The sequence below is a fragment of the Vigna unguiculata genome, chromosome 1, assembly GCF_037176805.1.
Source record: "Vigna unguiculata cultivar grain cowpea cultivar isolate G323 ecotype 2 chromosome 1, ASM3717680v1, whole genome shotgun sequence".
Taxonomy (NCBI): domain Eukaryota; kingdom Viridiplantae; phylum Streptophyta; class Magnoliopsida; order Fabales; family Fabaceae; genus Vigna; species Vigna unguiculata.
The window spans coordinates 31,542,692-31,558,759 of NC_140792.1; the positions used below are offsets into that span (position 1 = coordinate 31,542,692).

The 16,068-nt window shown below is 37.4% G+C and overlaps 1 protein-coding gene across 1 annotated transcript; it reads left to right on the forward strand.

The window, feature by feature from the left end:
- The first annotated feature begins 1,292 nt into the window (after positions 1-1,292).
- On the forward strand, positions 1,293-3,148 carry CYP94D2 (cytochrome P450, family 94, subfamily D, polypeptide 2). Its single transcript, XM_028048492.2, has one exon. It carries the CDS (start codon positions 1,440-1,442, stop codon positions 2,958-2,960), a length of 1,521 nt encoding a protein of 506 aa, XP_027904293.1. The 5' UTR covers positions 1,293-1,439; the 3' UTR covers positions 2,961-3,148.
- The last annotated feature ends 12,920 nt before the right edge of the window (positions 3,149-16,068 follow it).

Below are 16,068 nucleotides of genomic sequence, written 5' to 3' on the forward strand. Positions count from 1 at the left end.
CGCGGCGGATAGTTACTATCCGCGAGTATTTATTATCTGCGGACAACGGGTAGCGGGTATTTTAATATCCGTTTATAAACGGGTCGGGTACGGGTATCATACTATCCGTACCCGCAGGTACACGTTACTCGCAAAAAATTAAAATTAAAATTTAATTTATATTTAATTAAGTTCAATTTAATTAAAATTAAAATTAATAGTATATTTTATTATGTCAAATTTAATTATAATTAGAATTTAATTTAATTTATATTTTATTTTTATAATTTTATATTAGAAAATTTATAAAATATATATTTTTTAAAATATTTATGGGTATCGGGTATCTACGGGTACCCGCGGATTTTAAAAATATTCGCAGGTATTTTTTAAGCGGATACCTGGCAAGTAAACTGACGGGTAGCGAACGGATTTATTTTTTGCGGATCGGGTTGTGGGTAGGCACTATCTCTGCCCAACCTGTTGCCATCTCTACTCTCACCCATTGTTTTTCAATAATTAATCTATTTTTAAATAATTATATTTTATACTATCATTTTTATTATCCTTAATTATTATCGTATTGCTTAACTGAGATATCCTAAACTTCATATAACAGGAATATCTTGGTCTACCGAATATAGTGATAGACTTTTTCTCTTCCTTTTTATCGGGGATTTTGTTTTTAAAATAACTTGTATTAGAAATAAATTTCTCATGATTTTTACTCTTTCAAATACGAAATTCATTTATAAGTTTATCTTTAAATATCAAGTACGGTGTAGTTTAAAGAAATAAATTTAATGTATTTTAAAAATCTTATTCTTGAAAAGATAGTAATTAAAAGTGTATAACAATGTTCACTAAATATCAAAGTAGTATGTGTTTCAAATTTCTATCTTTTGTGTGTTCTATATACAAATATTTTGTAAGGAAATATATAAAACTTAAAAGTATTACATACATATACAAAAATATTATATATTAGGGGTATAAGATATTATTTTTATTAGATGTGATAAAATGTTGGAGTAATATACATTGATAAATGACGTAATACAGTTGATAAAGAAATTGACAGTAGATAGTAAAAATCTAACTTTAGAGAAACATCTCAATCCAACGTCATGAGAAGAGTTTTAGAGTTGTAAAGTGTTGTAGTGTTGATGACAGTCTTAACGGGACCTTGTATAAACTGTAAATAAATAAAAATAAATTTTTGATATAAATATGCTTTAAGAAATATCAATAATAAAATAATATCTAATTGTAAGAATCAAATTAATTTATTTTTAAAATATAAAAAAAGAATTATAAAAATGTGAGCAGAGAGTGTCTTAACCTGATCACATGCTCTCACTCTTACACTTATTTTGCTTTTCAAGCAACCTTAGATCAAATATTCTAAACCTTGGAAAGCTTATCACTCGGACAGTGGAGCCCCTCATCAATATCTGCATATGGAGCTATTCTTCTTCCTTTTCATTGCCCTTCTCTTCACTCTCTATCTCTATTTTGTTACAGAAAAACCCCGCAAAACCAACCACAAAGGCTTCAAAAACTACCCTCTCATCGGAACCTTACCGGAATTCCTCAAAAACCGCCATCGCTTCCTCGAATGGAGCACCCAAGTCCTTTGCGACTGCCCCACCAACACCGCCGTCTTTTCCCGCCCCTACAGTTTCCACGGCGTCATAACGGCCAACCCCGACAACGTGGAACACATGCTCAAAACCCGATTCCAGAACTACCCGAAGGGCGACCGCTTCATCCACCACCTCCAAGACTTCCTCGGCAACGGAATCTTTAACTCCGACAGCGAACTCTGGAAGGTGCAGAGAAAAATCGCAAGCCACGAGTTTAGCACCAAATCACTCCGTAACTTCATTGTCAACTCCGTCACCACGGAACTCCAAACCAGGCTTCTTCCAATTCTCTCCCTAGCCTCCCAGACAAACAGGGTCCTCGATTTGCAGGACCTCTTCGAGCGCTTCGCCTTCGACAACGTCTGCAAGCTAGCTTTCAATGTCGACCCCGCCTGTCTCGGCGGCGACGGCACCGCCGGTGCCGAGTTCATGAGCGCGTTCGAGGAGGCCGCCGTGTTGAGTTCAGGGAGATTCATGAGCGCGTTACCCTTCATGTGGAAAATAAAAAAGCTGTTGAACATGGGAACAGAACGGAGACTGAGAGAATCAATCACCACAGTCCACATGTTTGCTGACTCTATCATACGGTCCCGATTGGAGTCCAGGGAGCCCAGCGGCGACGACGAGGATTTGCTTTCGCGTTTCATCAGAACAAATAAGAGCTCGCCGGAGTTTCTCCGCGACGTTGTGATAAGTTTCATTCTGGCAGGGCGTGACACGACGTCGTCCGCGCTCACCTGGTTCTTCTGGATTCTCTCTTCCAGACCTCACGTGCGGAGAAAAATCCGCGAGGAAATCGCAAGGGTTCGGTCCGCCACGCGTGGCGTTGGCGCGTTCGGGTACGAGGAGCTTCGGGAAATGCATTACCTGCATGCGGCGCTTACGGAGACGATGAGGTTGTACCCGCCGGTGCCTGTGGACTCGAAGAAGTGTCTGGACGACGACGTTTTACCGGATGGAACGAGGATTGGGAAGGGTTGGTTCATATCGTATCACACGTACGCCATGGGGAGGATGGAGAGCGTGTGGGGAAAAGACTGTACCCAATACAATCCTGAAAGGTGGTTGGAGAATGGCGTGTACCGAACAGAGAGTCCGTTTCGTTTTCCAGTGTTTCACGCGGGTCCACGGATGTGTCTGGGGAAAGAAATGGCTTATATTCAGATGAAGTCCATTGCAGCCTCCATGATCGAGAGCTTTGAGATTGAGGCAGCGGATAAGGACACGTGTCCACAGCATGTGCTTTCTTTGACGCTGAGGATCAAAGGAGGCTTGGCGGTGAGGGTAAGGACAAGGGATACACAACCAAGTCTCCACAGTAACACTGGGTTCTAGGTCACACCTTGCACTTTCTCCTATTTCCGAATTAACAAAAATTCCAATATAATGTCTTTATTTTCGATGAAGTTTCTAAGAGGTCATGAAATATATAAATAATATATATGATTTAGGGGTTTTTTCCTCTGTCAGATATCTATAACAGAGATAAATATAAATCTTGTTACAAAACTATTTTCAGAAAATATTATTCTGTTTCTTGTTTAATTTTGTATTTGTTAGAGGAAGAGCATCGTCAACGAAGAAAAAGACGAAAGATCGTAGACAAACAAATAGCAAAACACAAAAGAAAAAATAAAAGAGGTAACAGGCAATGAGAAGCCAAGAGAGAAGATAAAAATGTTATTTAAGTAAAGTTATTTTAAAGACAAAAACAAAAAACAAAAAACAGGTATATATATGCAATATTTTACTCACTTTTTCTTTTGGTTTTTTATTAGTAGTCTTATATTTAATATGTATTAGGTAAGTTTTTAAAATCCTATTTATTAAAGGGGTTAAAAATATTAACCATAGGCTTTTGTCACTCTAAGATCTCTTCTGCTCTCTCTCTTTTCAGTTTAACGTCAATTGAAACTTCTCTATTCTAGAATCGTGATATCGAAACTTTTCTATTTCGTTTTCTTTCTGTCCATTCGTATTTCTACTGTGTTCTGTTAAAAAAATAACTTCTATGTTCACGGCGAAAAATTAACATAGGTATAAAACTAATTAGAGAGATATATTCATAATTTCTTACCAGTCCTAATGATTAATGATAAGAATCAAGCAAATAATAACTTGCACACATAATCTTGTATGATTATATTATAATTGAGCTTTACTAAAACTTAACATGTTAATGAACTCAATCCTAAGAGTTCGTTTAAGGTTATCTATTACTATAAAAATATAAGGGTTAAATATTTTTTGTCCTTTTAACTCTCAATAAAAATTGAAATTGATATCTCTTCGAATTTTTGAACCAATTTAGTCTTTCATATATAGAAATGTGTTAATTTAATCATTTTAACCAAATTTTGTTAAGTATATTTAGTATTTTAAATGTGTTTATTAGCTAAGATTGAAGAGGAGGTGTGTCAAAGAGTGTAAACAACCCATATAATATCTTGACATACGTTTGAAACATCAAATAAATCTAACAAAACTTGGTTAAAATGATTAAATTCACTTATTTATAACGTTGAAGGACTAAATTGAGTTTGAAAATTGACTAATCTCAATTTTCACTAAAGGTTAAGAAAAAAACATATTTAACTCAAAATATAAAATCATTTAAATTACATTCTTATCGTCTCTATTTTTAATAATTAAAATCCTTAAAAAAATATACGTTCAAATAATAAGAAAGTTCTTGTTTTTGCCGCACTGATTCCGATATGTTACCGAGAATAATACAGCAAGAGTTACTCCAGAAAAAAGTATCTGCCCTTTCCCTTCCTCCGTCTTTCCTTATACTGCCCTGCCCTTGTGTACCAAAAAATGCGCCCACTATCCGAGTTGGTTCCGCGTCGTGGGGGATCTCCTGACGTGGTGGTACCCTCCCGAGATTTTCAGGGTCGAGCTGTAATGGTTTGACTACTAAAACGTGCAGGAAATGGGTCGTCTTTATTTGGGCCGATTCACATAGGCCCATTGGTCGGGTAGGACTCGGGCGCGCCTGGCCATTACACTAACCCTTCGAGCTTTCAGACAATTCATTGGGCGAGAAGGTCGTAACACTCTCCCAGCGCGCGTGGGTCCCTGTCCTGTCCGTTTATTTACCCAGAGCTAATAAATGAATGCCACGTGGTCCATGTTCTAGAAGCTTTAAACTGCAAAAACTCAAGTTTTTCCCTCTCAAACGACGACATTTTATGACCGCGTCCCTTCATTTTCTCTTCCCCTTTTCTTACGCTCTTCCTCTTCCACTTCTTCTACCACCGCTTCTTCCACTGCCGTTTCTTCTGCCGCCGCTCCCTTCTTTATCAATGTAGTGCTTGCTCAGTTTTCTTCCAGGTATTCTATTTTCGTCTTTATCTCCTTCGACTTTCTGCATTTCCATTTATACTGGACTATCTGATTTTGCCCAAAGACTGATCTTTCGAAGCTTTAGTGTGATAACCCCTGATCGAGGTTTTGGATGCGTAATGTAGGGTAGCTTAAAAATGCTTACTTTAACTACCACGCCGTTTAGCTTTAAGCCGTATTTTGCTAGTTTTCGGAGGTTATTTGCCCTAGTGGGTGGTTTTCCGGTTTTGCCTTCCTGAGCGGTTTTTCTGAGTAGTTTTCCGGTTGTTTCTGGTTGTGCGAGGAGATCCTTAGGTTGGAGTGCTTGATTAGAGTTTGGGTGAGCCGATGACGACTTATGACGAGTTATATCCTTGGGCGTCTTTAGAACTTCGCCGAGAGATGTCGGGCTTTAACTCCGATCAAGTGATAGATCGGTTCCGCCAAAGGCAGAGGTTATGTCAAAGTAATGAGGCAGATGTTATCGTGGTTCGCTGTGGTTTAGATGAGCCCGTATGTGCTGATATCGAGGCCGACTTGGCTTTGGGACACTTCTGTTTTTTCTACTCTACCTTATTCTCTAAAGTTGGCCTAAGGTTACCCTTGAGTTCTTTTGAGAAGAACTTGCTAACTGAGTTGAACGTGGCTCCTGCACAACTCCATCCTAATAGTTGGGCTTTCATCCGAGCCTTCCATATCCTTTGTACACATTTTGGGGTGGTTCCGAGCGCAAATGTATTCCTTTACTTCTTTGAGATGAAGAAGTCAACAAAAAAGGTGTGGTCGTGGGGGGTAGAGGTCTCCTAACTCTGTTCCAATCATCCTATAAAAATTTTAAAGGCTCCTTTCTGAAAATTCAAGCATCACCCCAAAAACCCGACTTGCTTGAAGGTTTTCCACTATACTGGACTCAGAATCCGAACCTTGTCGGGGCGAGGCAACTCGGAGATCTCGAATCGCAAGAACGGGAGCATTGCTTGTTGTTGGAGCAATTGAAAACCATCTTTGAAACAAAACAAGTACTGAGCTATGAATACCAGCCAGCTAACCTCAAGCTTTACATCGGTTTGTATTCGGATAATTGGTTTTTTTGTTTGTTTGTCATTGTACTTCCTAATTCTTGTTATATCCCTGTAGAGTCGAGAATGGGCATGTCCAAGCAGGATCTGGCAAGGCGCCTGAAAAGCATCCGTGCACCCCTTCTTCCCCGACCAGCTGTTGGGGAGGTTTTGACTCGAGCGACCGAAACTCTACAAATTTCCTCAGACGATAAGGAGACTGTATCTGAATCGGGATTAAAACGTCGCAGGAGAGGATTGGTAACCCGAGTTCCTGCCGAAGCGATAACGACGTTGTCCCAATCCCGACCTGAGCAGGCGACATCTTCTATTGGATCGCTACATCTCGAAGGATCCAGTAGTGGTGGCCAAAGTTTTTGGGACTCATCCTATCAACACGTGTCGCATTCTTTAGCGCATAACGTATTTGAAGGCGACCTACAGTGCCTACTGAATCAAGATCTCTCCTCGGTTCAGGAAGACATTTGTGCCTTTCTTCATAAGGCTGAGGTGTCCACTATCGCTTTGTGCAAGAAGCTGAACCAGATGAACTTGATCGAGGAGAAGAAAAACAAAGAGATTTCTGCTGCGAAAGTGGAGATAGCTAGGTTGAATGTCGAGCTTGTCGAGTATGAGAATTTGAAGAGAAAACTGAAAGAGGAAGAAACGAGGTCTGCGGAGCTTGGAATTGCGCTGAAGGAGGCTATGAGGAAATCTGATGAGATTGAAGTTCATTTTCGCCGACTGGAAATGGACGCTGAAGAGAAGGAGAAATCCTGGTGTGAACAAGAGGAGAAGATGGCGAATGAGGCTGCTACCACGTATGGGGTAGGGTTTGAGGCTGCTTTGGAGCAGGTTCGACTTTTGTGCCCTACCGCCGACCTCTCTGGCGTGGATGCAGAGAAGGTCGTGATTGATGGAAATTTTGTGGATGGCTGAAGGACTTTGACCTATATTTAATTGAGAAACAATGATGAACTTTTTTTTTTATGTATTGACACTTTACCGGTTTTGATGAACATCCTTTGCTTTGCTATTTGCTGAAATTCATTTGCTTGTTGTGTTTGAGTTTTGTTCCTGATTTTCGAGTATGTTCTGATAGCGTAACCCTCAAGCCGAGAAAGGTTTTGTTCTTCCTAAAGCCGATCTTAGGTAGTCGTTATCTGAGCAGTTTTTTATCGGCCCTAAGCTGAGCTTAGGTAGTTGCTTTAAGCGGCTCTTAACCGCCCCTAAGCCGAGCTTAGGTTGTCGCTTTAAGCGGCTCTTCACCGCCCCTAAGCCGAGCTTAGGTAGTCGCTTGAAGCGGCTCTTCACCGCCCCTAAGCCGAGCTTAGGTAGTCGCTTTAAACGGCTCTTCACCGCCCCTAAGCCGAGCTTAGGTGTTTTAACGAATATAAATAAACCAATAGTTAGGAACAAAAGATAATTTTTATTTAAGGGATATCTTGATCTCGTTAAAAAACCCCCTCATTCCGGAAGAGGGAAAAAGAGTGTTAGGAGGACATGAATAACTAGCTAAAGAAAAAACGGAGATTCACAGCATTCCATGTTCGGGGGATTTCTAGTCCATCCAATGTTTCCAGTGTGTAAGCGCCATTCGCGAGCACCTGCTTAATGCGGAAAGGTCCCGTCCACTTTGGGGAAAGTTTATCTTCGATTTGCAGGGGATGTGCTCTTCTCAGGACTAGGTCGGATTTAACAAAAGAGCGAGGGACTACCTTGGTTTTGAATTTGGACTCTACTCGCCTCTTCATCACCTCACTGGTGACCTTTGCTGCCTCTCTGACCTCATCTATCATATCCAGGTTTGCTCTCGTGCCTTCCTCGGTCAGGGCGATGGAGAAAGTCCTAACCCAGAAGGAGGGTTGTTCGATCTCTAAGGGAAGAACTGTGTCCGTGCCATAAACCAAGCTGAAGGGAGTCTCGCGCGTTGTAGATTGTGGGGTGGTATGATAGGCTAGCATGATCCCGGGTAGTTCTTCTGGCCAGTCGGACTTTACTGTTGTTATACGGCGACGCCGTGCCCTCAAAATCACCCGATTCGCTGCTTCGGCCTGACCGTTAGTTTGTGGATGTTCCACCGAGGTAAATACCTAACGCACTCCCCAACTTTCGCAGGCAGCTCGAACAATTGATGCGGTGAACTGTGTTCCATTATCCGAGATTAGTCGGTGGGTGACCCCAAATCGGCAGATAATTCTTTTCCATAAAAAGGTTTTTATCGTATTTGCTGAGATGGATGCCACTAACTCGACCTCGATCCACTTTAATAAGTATTCGATAGCTACTACCAAGAACTTTCGCTGTCTGGTAGCCACTGGGAATGGGCCTAAGATGTCGATGCCCCAAGTGTGAAAAGGCCATGGAGCACTTATAGAGTGTAGTTCTTCTGGTGGGGCGCGATGGACATCGACGTGTAACTGGCACTGGGAACATTTTCTAACCTGCTCTTGACAATCTCGTTTAAGAGTTGACCAGTAATAGCCTGCGCGCAAGACTCTGAGGGACAATGCCCTGCCGCCTACATGGCTTCCACATATACCTTCATGAAGTTCAGACATCAACCGCCTACCGACCTCGGGCGTTACGCAGATGAGCAATGGTCGGTTGAACCCTCTTCGGAAGAGCTTTTCGTTTATTAAGGTGTATCTAGCGGCGTTCCTTCTTATTGTCTGAGCCTTCGCCTGATCATCGGGAAGATGCCCATCTGCTAAATATGTGATATAAGGGATCAACCATGAGCTTGATTGTTCTTATTCTATAGTCATGACGCCGAGTGTGCAGACTTGCACATCGAATCCTACATCCGATACTCTGGGGGTCACCAATGTCTCGCTATCACCGACCTTTGTCTTCCCGGGCGTGAACAACTTGCTAACTTAGATAGCAGGTCCGCGCGCGAATTCTGCTCTCGTGGCACATGCATTAATTTGAAAGAGTGGAAGTGATCGGCCAATGTTCGGACAAAATCTAGATACCGAGCTAGCAAAGGGTCCTTTGCCTAGTATTCTCCTGACACTTGTCCTGTGACCAACAAGGAGTCACTTTTGGCCAAAAGGTTCCTTAGCGAGCAGCATTCCAGCTATAAGGGTCTCGTATTCTACCTGATTGTTGCTGGCTCGAAAGGCGAAATGAAGTGACTGCTCGATTAAGGCTCTCTGCGGATCTTCCAAGATAATTCCTGCTCCGCTTCCTTTCGAGTTCGTCGCTCTGTCGACCGATAATATCCACCCTGCAGTCACTTCCTCTTCCTTCGTCGGTGATGGCGTCAGCTCCGCCAAAAAATCCGATAAGACCTGGGCCTTGATTGGGCCGCGAGACTCAAAAGAAATGTCATACTTGGAGAGCTCAATTGCCCATTTCGCGAGTCGACCGGAGACTTTGGGCTTCTGAAGGATCTGTTTTATGGGCTGATAAGTCATTATCGAGACCGAATGTGCCTGAAAATAGTGGCGCTGCGTGTTGAAAAGATCACAGCAAGCGCAACCTTTTCAATCTTCTGATATCTGACCTCGGCTCCTCGGAGTGTTTTGCTGACGAAATAAATCGGTTTCTGGTCCTCCCCCTGATCCTGCATTAGAGCGGCGCTTATGGCTCGGTCAGTAACAGTTACATATAATTTTAATGGCTTCCCATGGATAGGCTGACACAAAATTGATGGACAGCTCAGATGCTCTTTGAGTTGTTGGAACGCCGCCTCACACTCATCAGGATTCTGCCTTACGTCAAAAAGGTCAGCCATTTTAGGTAACTTGCTTCTGTTGGTTGCGAATCTTTCTATAAATTTCCGGGGAACATAGCGAAGGATGAAATTGAGGAACGAGGCAGGCTACCAAACCACTTCAAAGTCGTGCCCGCCAACGTTCCTACAAACACTTTACATCGCACCGCGTCACTTCCTCCTGAGACCAACATCTATGCATTGAACGCCTTAAGGTGCGCTTCAGGGTCCGAGTTTCCTGTGAAAGGGGGAATCTTTGGGATGATGAAGTTTTGAACGACAATCTCTGCCATGATGGCGGCGGAGAGTGGGTAGCCTTCTTCCGGCATAACGAGCTCAGTCCGCCTGCCTCTTTCCTGCTCATCCCTTGTCTGCATGCGCCTCAGAAGGTCGCCATTCGCACGCTAAAAAGCGTCATGTCCTCGGATCGTCTCATCCATTTGCCTTCTGGTTTCGGCTGCCTCCTGGCGTGCTGCTAGATTGTCAGCGGTAGCCTCTTCCGCGCGTCGATGGGCCTCCTCGGCTCTTTGTCGGATGAGTTCGTTTTCTCGTCTCAACTCTATTATTTGCTGCAAGAGCTCCCTGGTGGTTGGCTCCGGAGGAGCATCTTGTGCATGATTTGCCTGATGATCTGATCCTTGCCCCGGACTCTGGACCATCGTAACTTAGATCGTTTTTGGGGTCGGGGAATCTCTTTTACCTGGACCCCACGGTGGGCGCCAAATGTTCTTGCCGCACTGATTTCGATGTTACCGAGAATAATACAACAAGAGTCACTCCAGAAAAAAGTATTTGCCATTTCCCTTCCTCCGTCTTTCCTTATACTGCCCTGCCCTTGTGTACCAAAAAATGAACCCACTATCCGAGTTGGTTCCGCGTCGTGGGGGATCTCCTAACGTGGTGGTACCCTTCCGAGATTTCTGGGGTCGAGCTGTAATGGTTTGACTACTAAAACGTGCAGGAAATGGGTCGTCTTTATTTGGGCCGATTCACATAGGTCCATTGGTCGGATAGGACTCGGGCGCGTCTGGCCATTACAGTTCTCAAGATATTTTTTTTAATTATTATAGAAATATTAAGATATTTAAAATATTTTTATCTTAATAATATGCTATTTATTACATTTTCTTTCAAGTTGTTAATTGAAGATCAACCATTCTCAACTTGTCGAGAATATCATGCAACTTGCTTTGAGTAAGTTATCTCAGTATAATTGCATAGGGATGTCGACCTTAATTTTAAGGTCATTACTTATGATCTTTATCCAAAGTCCTTCACACACTATTAAGCAACCTCTATTCCAAAAAAATATTTAAATTTTACCAAGTCTTTCATTTCAAATTGGGTTGTCAATTATTTCTTTAAAACCAATTTCTTTGTTTCATCATCTCTTACAACAATTATGTCATCCATATTGACCAATAATAATGTAAGTATACTCGTAACAGAGTGTTTTATGAATAAAGTATGATCTCCTTGTTTTCGTTTATCTCCTATAAAGATAAATGTTCTTAAAGAAATTCTTTTAAGATAATTTTTCTATTTTTTGTTTTAGTTTTCTAAATAATTTAAGACATTTTGAGTGTATTTAAGTTTTTTTACCATAGATATTTAATTACAATTTTTAATTCTTTTAATAAAAATAATTAAAAATGAAAAATAAAAATAAAATCTTAAAAACAAAAGTTGGCTTCAGTTGAGGTACAATTAATTTAAAACTTGTATCTGATTAATTTGTGATTTGAGTTCGACATTTTCTCCATAATATCAGAGTCATTTCAAGGATATTAATTCCTCCAACTTACACCAGTATTCTAAGAAAAAAAATTACTACAATTAGAGGACAAATGTTTATTTGAACACATTTTCATCACATTTCTGCTTATAAGGGACCCATCTCCCCCTCCTTTCTTTCACTTCAAACACTCCAAATATATAGTTCCAAACGTCATCGTTTCAAGCTCTCATCTCCTCACAAACAGTAGATATTAATGTGGTACTCTTTTTTTTGTTATTTTCAAGGTATTTTACAATTTTTTAACACATTTACATAGTGAAACATGAAAAATTTATCAAGATTTAATGAAAAATGTATGATATTTTTTGCCTTACGAATTATGTCCAATCAACCTAAGTTTATCAATAAAAATATTTTGGGCTTTGGAATATATGATAATATCCCAAATGTTTCAAAACATTTCATCATAATTTTTGAAAACTATAATTAACCTAGTTAAATATAGGTGATACATTAATAGAAGCATCTTTGGTAAAAGATAATCTGTCTTTAACCATTTTTTTCGAAAAACTAATTAAGAAATTTGAATATCATTCACCAATGAGCACACCTAGTTGATCACGTAAGGTTTTGAAACTTGTTGTGACATTATTGCCAAGCAACTCTAAATCTTTAATGGTTTGCACTTGAATTCAGTGATTTACTGAGTCTGTTCCTATTGCATATTGGTGAATTTTATTTTTAATATTTCTTGGAAAAGATTTTCCATGTGTGCTTTTATAGAATATTGACTATTGAAGGATCCATTTCAATGTTTCAAAAAATTAGTCGTTTAGCTTTTAGTAAACACCCTAAACTAAGTCATTTGAGATCAAATTTCACCTCGAAATAGAGTTGTTTGGATGACATGTGGAAATAATAGATTCTCCTTTTTTTTCAAGTCAGAGAACTTCATGAAGATGAGTTCTAATGAACTATCAAATTCGAAACTTAATAAGAACTTAAAGTGATAATAACAGTAAGTGAATAAATGAAATTTGAGTGTATTTGTGAACTTTTGAGCTTTCAATAATAAAAATTAGATAAAAAAATTATTTAATTTATTAAATAATACTCCCTTTCATCCTTAGTACAAGATAATTCTAAAAACTAGTATATGATCTTTTATACAAGTACTTTATATTTCCAATGAAACATTTATTTATTTATTTTTAACTTATTGACCCTTCCCAAATATTTTTGGTATTTGAAGAGATATAGGCTCAAATATAATTTCAGGTATTTCAATGAAATGTTATCACACTATTGTGTCACATTTTCTCATTAAATATAGGGTTGGTCGTTTAAGCTTCACATATTTTGAACGTCGCACAATGAAAACTAATGTTTTTAATTCATACATAAAAATTAAATGCTTATTATTGTTATAGTAAAAAGGGTTTATAGTCCAATCACCTAAAGTATTCTACCTTTTCCCTAAGTCTCATAATCTCTTTATTCTCATCTTAGTTTTTATTGTACAAAAACTCCTCATTAATTCCGACCTTCTAAATTCCCCTCAGTTTTCATTGTCCAAAATATTCTCCATTAACTCTATCATGTCGTAAATGTAATTATGCGACTCTTCTCCTTCTCTTAAAAGTATATTAAATTAATCAACGTTAAACTCTTATTAATTAGATCGCTATTCAACCTAATAACCCCATGGAATATTAGCTTAACTAACTTCTTTTTATTACATAATTCAATGAAGGCTTCAAGATGTTTTTAATCTCTTACTTATTGATAAAATTGAAATTAGTTACACTTCAAAATTTAGTCTAATTTAATTCTTAAACTTGAAAGATGCGTAACATTTATTTAATATTTCAAACATTTATCTTAACTAATATTAAAATGAAAATATATGGATAAATGTAAGTAAAAAAAAAAAACTCAATAGAAAACTCAAATCATTCTAATTCCAAACAACACAATCATAAACATAAAAAAAATATCATACTGTATAATATGGAAAAAAGTTGTAATATGAAATAAAGGAGGAATATACCAACTCATATTCCAAGCATTAATAGAAAATAAATTTGGCTAAAAGTCAAGTTAATATTATGTTGTCTTGAATCGTATATGAAACCAATCCTTAAACCCTGCTCAAACAGAAAAGATTTGTATATAGTAAGTTTTTGAAAATTTGTATTAAGAAATTAAGCTCTCATAAGATGTGAGCAATTCATGAAACCATGTGTAAAATCACAAGCAAACCTAATCATGTAAATAGAGTTTTCTTCTTGAATATTAACCAAGCAAAGCCTCGCTTTAGACTTAGGACGACACACAGAGTTCCACTTTAAAAACAAGTTGTTATTTTGTAATATCACCAAACTAAATATATTTACGAATGTATCTTTCAAGATAAAAGGATCATCAATAAATTTGAAAGTTACAAGCAATACTACCTATAGTCACATAATTGACCGATTGTACTCTATACCCACATCTTACTTTGTCAGGAAATATTTAATTTTGTGATTTAAGAAACTTATTTAAGAATAGGAACACCAAAATACTTTCCATCAACATATTAAAGGAATTAAAAGAAAACTAAGTGAAATTCATTTTTATCAACACTAAGTCATATATGTTAAACCGAAACATACTCATGAAAGAAATGCACAAACAGAAATCAAAACTTGTGTTGAGCATTGCAAAATATGAAATTATTGTCTAACTTGATAAGGGAATGCAAATATCTTTAAGACCAGCCATATGAAAGTATATTTTTCGAACCAGATGTTAAATACCTTTACTAAGAACTTCCTTTGTAAAATAAAACAAAAAAGGAGAAAGGGTGGATCACCGTGCCTTACCCCTCTTTGACAATAATGTGAAAATAGGTCAAATATACAAGAAATGAGAATTGAATTGTGTATTAAAATTTTTCAAAAAAATTTACAAGTTTTGTCTAATTAACTCAAACAGATAAATCTTATACTTGACAAATGCATTGTCAAATAGCTTTCTTAAGGGACTGAGTTTGATGAAGAATATCAGACACAACATTAAGTTTGTCATATGTGTTATTATAAATGTTTTTGCAAACTTGCTTTTCACAAATCTCCCTTGTTAGATAAATTATAGTTAAATAACATGTAATGTCAAAAGATTAGTGAGAGAAAATATTTAATCTTATTGTTTCTATATTGATTCATCTATAAACTTCATACTACATCTAGAACTCAATCAACTTGATTGAGTTTCACTAAACAAATTGATGCTATAAAGGTATAATGGAGTTTTTTTTTTAACCTTCACCTCTCTTGACTAATACAGCCTAAGTATTGTTTGATCACACAATCAATCCTAGCTAAAATTCCAACTTCTCCTGGCTAAAAACTTTGGATGTTACTTGGAACGCAATTACTATTGGCTAAACCACCAAGTATTACTAAGAAGGCAATCACTCCTAACTAAAAAACAAAGGTTTTCTGAAAAATCACCATGTTTCTCATTAGAAAGAAAGGAGACATCATACAATAGATAGAAAGGATTATGCATTCTTTTATGTAACTAAGAAACACAAACAATGTTCTTCTTAAAGCTTTAGGACACAAAAAGATTTTTTTCTTAAAGCTTTGAAGTCGTGCATCATTTTCTAACCCTTCTTCATCATGAATTCTTCTATTTATAGAAACTTGAAGAAAACAATTGTTGTAAATTCTTTATGCAGATTAAGATGCTTCAAAGAAGGTTTTCTTCCTAAGTTGTGTTTGTATAGGCACAAACATAAAAATACATTAAATGCTCTACATACAATATGAAATACATATATATCTTCTTCAAGAAACATTCCAAAATCTAAGCTATCAAGCCAAAATTAGAGTTTTTTTTATCTAAACTGAAGTAAAGCAAGGGATTGTACAAGGCAGATAACCTTTCCAAAGTTGACATAAAGAGTGTGAAGATGATTATTGGTGCAAAACAACTTTAATGTGTCTTTTAAGAAACTGTTGGTGTAGACATGAGATTTACAAAATCTCTGTGGTAGATAGGAGATGAAGGCATTCTTTGCATAAGATAAAATAAGCTTAGGAATGTTTTAAATTGTATAACATTAGTTTATAAATGTGAACTTATTATTTGACGAAGACTTTGTTTATTAGACAACAAAGATTACAATATGTTACTTATCAATCAAATGAAGTACTTATGTCTTATACATGCATTTAGAAGACTTGGTCTTAAAGATGAAGAATATTCCAAATTACATTTTATTATCGAATAACACCTAATCAAAATTTTATTGTACTTTATTCTATATATATATATATATATATATATATATATATATATATATATATATAATCATCCCACCATTAATCTAAATACAAAGAAAAGTAGAGTAAGGATAGTATTAGTCAAATTGATCAAATACCTTGATAAAAAAAATCCAAATTTATAGTATTAAAAGTTTTTAGTATGAATTTTGACCAGCAATTATCAGTTAGTTTAAATGAAAAGTGTGTTAATGACTTTAAAAGCAAATAATGTAAATACAATCTCTAATGTATTTAACTTCACAAAAATCTCATGTTGAATACT

Coding starts and splice junctions, on each gene's coding strand:
- CYP94D2 (XM_028048492.2), top strand. CDS start 1,440: ATGGAGCTATTCTTCTTCCTTTTCATTGCCCTTCTCTTCACTCTCTAT.